The sequence below is a fragment of the Seriola lalandi genome, unplaced genomic scaffold (genome assembly GCF_002814215.2).
Source record: "Seriola lalandi dorsalis isolate HSWRI2012SDOR001 ecotype SW California unplaced genomic scaffold, Sedor1 jcf7180002054883, whole genome shotgun sequence".
Taxonomy (NCBI): domain Eukaryota; kingdom Metazoa; phylum Chordata; class Actinopteri; order Carangiformes; family Carangidae; genus Seriola; species Seriola lalandi.
The window spans coordinates 1457884-1466273 of record NW_019525658.1 but is presented as its reverse complement, the minus strand read 5'-3'; the positions used below and the strand labels follow the sequence as shown (position 1 = coordinate 1466273).

Here is an 8390-nt window from a genome sequence, read left to right as displayed (position 1 = left end):
CTCCCCCCTCCTCCTTTCTCCACAGTGTCTTAACAAAAACATTCCACTGAGATAGACCCATAGGCTGACTCATAAATTTAGACTGTTCCCATCACAGCTGAGGCCGGAGCTGCAGCTGCACTTGTGGAAGGATCTCCAGCACCAAATGACAGCAAATTCAGTTAGATGTAAACATGTTTGGTGAGGTAATTAGAGACAGAGCAGCAGTTTTAGTTCAAACATCTCTCAAGAGCATGTTACTTTAAAGTGGTACAGGTTTGTTCAGGCAGCCCAGACTGTACCTTCAGTGCCCACCACAACATTCCCTCTTCAGAAAGCCTTCACCATCGGCTCAGCTGTGGTAGCAACAGCATTAATGTTAATGGATTTTTATGGCTTAATAATTCATCTTTTTGTAAAGGCAGAAGCATTTGTAAAATTTGTAAAAGCAGATTTACCGTAAAATTTGCTGAGCAAGAAATTCCATGTTTGGTTAACTGTGATGTGTCGTTTATGAAATCTCAGTATTACAGAGACATTATGAATTACATTTTTTATTTATACAAGCTAGGTTTCATCAAACGCTCTCCCCTCTAACTTATCCGTCCTCTCTGGGTTTTATTATTATGGAACCTCAGCAGAGGCATTCTCAGACTCTGTTCTTTGAGTTTAACCTCATCAGACTTGCTCTGCCTCCAGCAGAAGTGTGTGTACAGTGTATATATATATGTGTGTGTGTGTGTGTTGTGGGGCCCCAGCAGCAGCAGGTATCTGTTTTATTTTATTTTTTAGGTCTGTATGTGCTGAGAAGACTGTGTTGTGAATGTGAGAGTGTGACACATCACCAGGCCACAGAGAGCCAGCGTGTTGACCACCTCGCACTCGCTCCAGAGCCTGGAGATTTAACAGAGCCAGGGAAAAACATTCCACGTTAGGACTTCCTGTTTCCTGGCCCCTCACAGACAACATTCACACCGCTCTGTGTACAACTACAGAAAGGAACACTTAGTGAATGTAGGCAACCAGATACATTGGAAAAGATATTGAAAACCTGACTAATTACAGCACATAAAACCCACCCATGTAAATTATTAGTTCCTTGTAACTTACAGCCCTTATATTCTATCTTTACCGAAAGCTAGTGTATTGTAAATGTATTGTCCTCTTTTGGAAAGAAGGATAATAATCCCCCTCCTGTATCTACTGTATGTGGTTTAATGAGCTGTTATCTTGGGCCACAAATGATAATGTAATTTGAAATTCAAGGAAGAAGCACAAGGGCTTTTATCACGTTTGGAGGGCCCTGTTAGAACAGAGCCAGACAGAGGCTTCACATGATGAAGACCGGCACAGTCTCCAGACCCGAACCCCATGGAGCTGGTTTGGGATGAACTGGACAGTAAAGAAATCTGCAAGTGACACACATTAGAGGGAACTTCTGAAACTGTTGGGACGAACTTAACAAACGGTATTTCATTTCCATTGTCCATCATCATGTGAAGCCTCCATCTGGTTCTGCTCTTCTAATGTTGTGGCTCATTATCTTGCTGTAGGAAGAAGCCTAGACCAAACAGTCTGCACAGTAATGTATAGTAAACCTGCACTGGCGGTAAAAACGCCAGACGGTCAGTATTACTGTGTAAACTTTAATTATCACTATAACCGTGGTTACCTACTGTGGTTAATTAATCTCTATAAAACATTACTGTACAGCATCAACCACCAACAGTCTCCCAGACACAAGGGCGGCAACATCCGATATTGTAACATCATATACTGTATCTGACAAAAAATAAGGTTGAAGTATAACAGCCCTACTTTTAATGTTATTCACTGGACTGGTCGATCAAAACAGGAAAATGGGAAGTTCTAAAACGTATGACTGGTAGTGTAGATGCAGAGGTGTGACACACAGGTGCACTCATGCCACTTTCCAAAGAGGAAATGACAGTTTAGCCCGGTGGTCTTGGTCATTTCCCTGCTACCCACCCCCATATCTCCCTCTGAAGTTGAATGAGGTCAACTTTGGAGGTTATGGAGGCATGTGGAGCATGTTGCTCTGCTCTGGGACTCACACAGTTCTTATATCAGTGATCAAGGCAACTCTCTTTCCTGTCAGATGACAACAGATAGGTGCAGCCCATTCACCAGCTGGTCATGAATCATTGCCTGAATACAATGAGCTACGTATGAATGTGATTACATCAGCTGTGATAAGGAACAATGTCTACACAATGTATTTTACACATTTGATCTCTGTCTATTGCCTGTTGTCATCTATTGCCTTCTCAATGCAACGAGAGAGAGAAAGTGTGTATGTGTGTGTGTGTGTGTGTGTGTGTGTGTGTGTGTACAGCTCTAATGATAAATCCAGGCACTTCCCTTGAAGCCAGCCTGGCATTGGGCTTGTCTTGGCTACAGAGACTGTGTGGCGCTGCAACTCAAGGCCTGGAGGAGGAGGCGTCCTTCCAGCCGCACAGACACACACGCACACTTTTTCATGCATTCCTCAGATTCCACATCTCATATGTACATGTGTGTGTGTGCGAGCGCGCGCGTCTCACTCTGAATTGGCAATTCAAGGCATTAGAAATAAAAAAAAATAAGGTGATTTGACCTGTAACATAGCTTCATCTCTCAGTTGCCTTCACCTGCATGTATTCGTCTAAAACTTGAAAAAAAAAAAAAAAGGGTGGAAATGGAGTGGCGCAGGAATTAGTCCGAAAACCTGGAAACTAGTTAGCCTTTTAGCACTTCCTACTCCTTTGTCCTGAAGTCTCTGGTTTGTTGAATGTGCATTTGGTTCATTGACTGAAATAAGGTCTGTGTTAACACAAACTCAAGACATTTTTATTCCATGACATAAAATACGGCAGTAAATACCCCAGTCCTGATTTCTTGAAGCTTTTACATCTGTTAAAAAGGCCGGTTGCTAACAAGTGTCTAAATGAGACTACAGAGGTTGTCGGGGGCGTTAAACGTCGTCACGTTGAATATGACAACTGATTGACTCACTAGTCCACCTTCACAGCCTCGTTGTGTTTCTACTAACTGTGTCAGAGGAAAGGCTTTTGTACAAGAGGTCAGAGATAAATCAAACTACAAGTTGAAGTTTAGTGGTGGCGCCGTTGAAGTCATCTGACCGTGGTGTAGTTGGTTAATAGCCTAACATTAGCTTTTTGCTTCTGCTGATTGTATTTAGGCTTCAAACATAAAAATACGTGATCCACTCTATAAAACGCAAAGGTCAGTGGATCCTCAGGCCAACAGGCTCAGTTAATGTACGATAAAATAATTATTTCCCACGATTGTGAAAATGCTAAAATACAGAATTGTACAGAGAGCACATGAGTCTGCACAGGGGCAAATTAATCCACTGGACCTTAGTGTAAAGTTGAGCTTTGAGCTGCTGTTGATCTCCCAGATTCTCCCATTTTCTGTGCATTGTTTTTGTATCCTGTTGTGTTCAGGCTCCCATCAGGTAGAAGGCAAGCATGGCAGCTCTGTAATACCCCTTTTCCCACCAAAATTATCAGGTACAAGTGGGGTTTTTAAACACAGGTAAACCTGCTAATAAAAGCCTATTGACTCCTTTCCCACTGTCAATCAAGTTTTTATTTCTGATTGGACTGAGGACATACACAACTACAAGGAGTGATGTCATCACATGCACGTTCAGAGCACACACACAGACAGTGTAAGTGAGCTGCTAGCCACCATGCAACACATCTCCGAGTTGTTGCTCAAGTAAAAGTCCTTGTGAGATGCTTCAATTGATGCTTGCATGCTTTTAAAACTTATTTTGGGGCTGCAGCTCACTCTTTCATCACAGACTGCAGTGTAGCTGCAGTGTTTAACAGCACTGTGCTGGACAGGTGTATCTACAGTGTCTGTGTGCTCAGCAGGAAAAGGGGCGAAAATTTGTGAGTTCACCCGGGTGTTGTGTTTTCATTGAGTGCCAACAAACACCCAATGTTAGCAGGTCTTCACTGTTGTTCTGACCAGTGGAAAAGGGGCTTTATGAGACCATTTATTGTACCAATAATTACAATTAGCATGCAGTAAATATGGAGCCTTTGTGTCCCTTATAGTTTTGGGCCAAAGACTAGTTGCCAGTTTTGTTGGTAATCAATCCTCAGGGCTGGGAACCAAAGCTTAACACTTTTGCTGGTCAATGTGGCTCCTACTTAAAACACATTCATTTCCCACTCTACCTGTTAAAATGTCTGAGTTCAACAGCTCCACACAAGAGATCAGAGTATCGGGCCCCGCCAGCCACATTCATATTTATGTCTGTTACTCAAAGTCTGATCAAAGTCCAGATGACCTGTAAGGTTAATGAGCTGATAAGGTCAACAGACGAGGTGGGGCGGGCGGATGCTGCTCCACCCTGAATGTTCACTGGGTGGTGCACGGTGGTTGTTAGGTCACCAGATTTCCATAAAAATCAAGCTACCTGGCAACTATCTGCAGTCTGTTCCTCACAGACCATTCACACTGAGCTGAATCAGGCAATGGAGGCTCAATACAGCAAAAATCATTGTCCGATGATTCATCATTAACTATTTTGATTATAATTTCATTGTTTTAAAAATAAGAATAATTATAATAATAATACATTTTATTTGTAGGCGCCTTTCAAAGCACTCAAGGACACCTTACAATACACAATAAAAGATAAAAAGCTAGTACAAGCATAAAATACTGAATAAATCTGAATAAATTCAACAGCATAAAAAAAAATAAACATGATTGAGCCCTGGTGCTGGAGTTAAATAGAACAGGAAAGTTTGAAGAAGTGTATTTTGAGGTGGGATTTGAAAACAGGAACAGAATCGATATTACGGATGTCTTCTGGAAGAGAGCTCCAGAGTCGAGTTATGTCATTTTTCAACCAAAAAAAAAATCTTTATTTCAAGGTCCACCATTGTAAGAATCTTTGGGTTCTGAACTACTGGTCAGAAAAACTACATATTTTCAGATGTTGCAGTGGGCTTTCAAAAATAGTGGTTGTAAAAAATGTACAACTTTCTGGTATTTTATAGCCCAAGTAATTAATTGAATCAAGATTAATTGATAATGAAAATGATGTGTGATGGAGCCCTTACTTTGATAATCAATTAATTGTTGTCAGCAAGCAAACATTCAATTTTCTGACATTATATAGACCAAACAATCATGAAACTTACAGGCAGATCAGCTGATAATGAAAATAATATGGTGGCCCCAAAGGACAAAGCACATTCAACAGTGAAGAGTACAAGAGTAAAAGCGCTGAAGGAAGCACGGTCCAAACCGATAAATGCTCCAACTGTGAAAACATGTACAAGAATGACAGAACAAACAAACAGAAGACAGACTCTAGAGAAATAACAGATTTTTTCAATCATGTTATCTCTGTTTCTCTATATCTACTGGTGACATTAGAGATACTAAAAGAAACGATAGAAGACAATAAACCAAAGTGGGGACCTCAATGCATTTATGTTATATGATGCAAATGTAAACTTAAGTTTGATAAGTTTCTTAAAAAACAGATACAATATTTTTTTATAATTGATGTTTGAACATTTGAGCATTTTCAGGCCAAGAAGACTTCAGGAATACAACAATTTTGATGCCAAGAAATTAATTTCAGACAATTAAAAGCTCTTAGAAAACATCTTTTAGACCATGGTGTATGATGGGAAACTGTGGGACACACAACTGTGTTAAAATAAGTGGAAAGCTTAGTCATTGTAATTGTTTGCTATCAGCAGGGGTGGCGAGGGGCTGACCAAACTTATGACCCAGTGTTTTAAAATCCTGTCCACTGCCCTGCAACACACACACACACACACACACACACACACACACACACACACACACACACACGGACCTCCAGCTTATTGCGGAGATCATTCTGATACCAGAGGCGGGTTAAGAAACCTTCAGTCTGTTAAAACAGCAGTAAGCAGTGCCAGACACACACACTAACATCCTGCTAACGTGACTCTTCCACGCACTGGCCGCTGCGTAAAAACGCACATGTGCCAAAACGCGAGAACAGCGAACACCAAACAAACCACACTAGACTGCTCCTCACCTGTGATAATCTCCCGCTTGGCTTCATCCAGGTGACTGGAAATGACGTCCCCCATGGTGGATGAAACTCAAAAGTCCCAGACAGACTCCACTGCAGGTCTACAACTAGTCTTTTAAGACAAATTTGCGGAGAATCCGTTAAGAGAAGTGCGGACACTTCACCTCCTCCTCTGTTTCTCCCCAACTGACTGAAGGAAAAGACGGGCGGTGGCGAACACTCCAGACAAGGAGGGGAAGAAAAAAAGTCGGTCAAGTAACAAACGTTGGACTATTTCTCGCAGAGACACACCCTCCTTCAAAGAAGGAGAGGAACTCCCACCCTCCAGCGGCGGTGCGTTCAGTGTGTGTGGGGAATAGGAGAGACGAGCCTCCGACCTGAAAATACATCAGGTAGCTGCAGCTACTGAGAAATACTGAGGTCGTAGGTTTAAGGGTGGCTACATCTTAGACCAAGAAGCGATACGCAAGTGTCTCTGCTACTTTCAGACTGATGCAGTTGTCATTTTTCCCGCGTTGTTTAAATAGCAAATACATTCGCACCAGTCTGTGCAACCATGAATGTGTTGTCAGGAGCATTGTTGGAGCATGAAAGTGAATGACCAACCAAAACCTGGTCTGAAGTCAAAGGCGCAGTGTTGCACTGTTTTAATTTAAGGATAGTAGCTTCCTACAACAGCTGGAGGTTCCCGCTCTGGAGCCTGGACCATCACAGCACAACCTCAGAGGGTCGCAGCATTCTAAATACAGAATAATCAAGGTTATTATCGTTAACTAAAACCAACTAACTAACGAAAACTAGATGTGAGAAAAAACACTTTCATTGAAGTGGATTTGCCCATGAATTAAATGGACTTTAGACCATGCGCTTGGGACTGTTAAAATAGAGTCCATTGAATCTAATTCTGTGGGAAACACTACACTATTATAATAGCAATTTGCCAATGTGCAAGCGCACCTGACTTTTAAAGGAAAGTGGAGATGGCAGTGTGATTGGTTTATTGTATTTTTCACCCGAAACACTCCCATGAATACAGACGTGTTTTAAACTGTAAAAATCCTCTGCTATGATTCATATTTAGTTTAACATGGTTTTCACACATAAAAACCGGTCTGAAGCTCATACTCTTACTTCCTGATTGAGAAATCTGGATCAGGCCTTGAGCCCCGCCCACCACCTGCTGGCTCCAGGTGGACAGAAGAAAGAGCAGAGTATCAAGATGGTTAGAGGAGGAAACATCAGAGAGACTCAGTGGCTGAAACAGGGTTAGTGGTTGTACTAATGCTAACTCTCTCTCGCTGTACTGACAAGGGTTCAGGTTTATTTAGCCCCTCCCACTGTCCCCACCAGTTGACAGGATTGGTTCCTTAGGTTTGTGACGAATGAAACCCTGGCTCTCTGAATCTGCTTTTATGAGACTCATTGGTTCACTGCAGTTCAAGGTGGAAACACTCAGTCATAGTGTTGATGATTATTTCACTCATCATATGTCTTTATTATATAAAAACATCATATGGATGTTAACATGGTTAAACTGGATTTTCATCAGAGTGTCTTTAAGAGACTAAGAGCCTGAACCATGTGTCTGGCGCAGCGACTGTTTTTTCCCCTTTAATCTTACAAAGGACATAGACACGCCTTAAATGCACTTGTGCTTTGGACTGTTAAAATAGAGCCATAAGTCACAATCCTGAAACCAACAGATAAATTCAAAGAAATGTTTGAATTATTTGGATTTTTCATCACCTGTTCAGCTTCTCTCTGTAAATGTGATCTCTCAACATGAAGGTTTAAAAGGTGTTTGAAAGGCCTGTCCACACTGCCAGGATCACAGTTCTCATCAGGAAAAAGCTAAAGATTACAAAACAAATGTCACATTTCTCATGTCAGTGTGCCGGTGTGTTTACAGGCGTATGAGGAAACAGATAGAGAAATTAGAAAAAACGAACTGTAGCTCATTCACTCCTAAAACTCCAGAAGTTTCAGTCAACTAAAGACTGGCAGTGTAAGAAGATGATTCACATTGCATCTCTGAATAACATATAACCAAGCCCAAACTCGTGGGCGGCCTTAGCCTGCCTAACTTTGAGCAATATGATTGGGCTGCAAACTGTAGAGCGTTCATTTATTGGCAAGATGCATTTCCAGGTAAAGTCACCACTTCCACCTCTTCACTGCTGGCAATAGAACAGGATCTCCTCTCTGTCCCCGCTCTCCTCTTCTCACCAACCCAAATCTTCAACAACCAAACTCTAATGAAGCAGGCCCCTGACTCAAAGAAACTCGTGTCTCCGGTTGTCAGTCTTTTTGCATCGCATAACCCGTTTTT

At 41.8% G+C, this 8390-nt stretch overlaps 1 protein-coding gene across 1 annotated transcript in view; it reads right to left on the bottom strand.

The window, feature by feature from the left end:
* The window catches only part of niban2b (niban apoptosis regulator 2b), a 35106-nt gene extending 28782 nt beyond the window's left edge, over positions 1-6324 (bottom strand). The window contains exon 1 of the mRNA XM_087171637.1: positions 6065-6324. Within this exon, the coding sequence (XP_087027763.1) occupies positions 6065-6119 (55 nt within the window). The 5' untranslated portion in view covers positions 6120-6324. The remainder of the gene's footprint in view (positions 1-6064) is intronic.
* Between the last annotated feature and the right edge of the window lie 2066 nt (positions 6325-8390).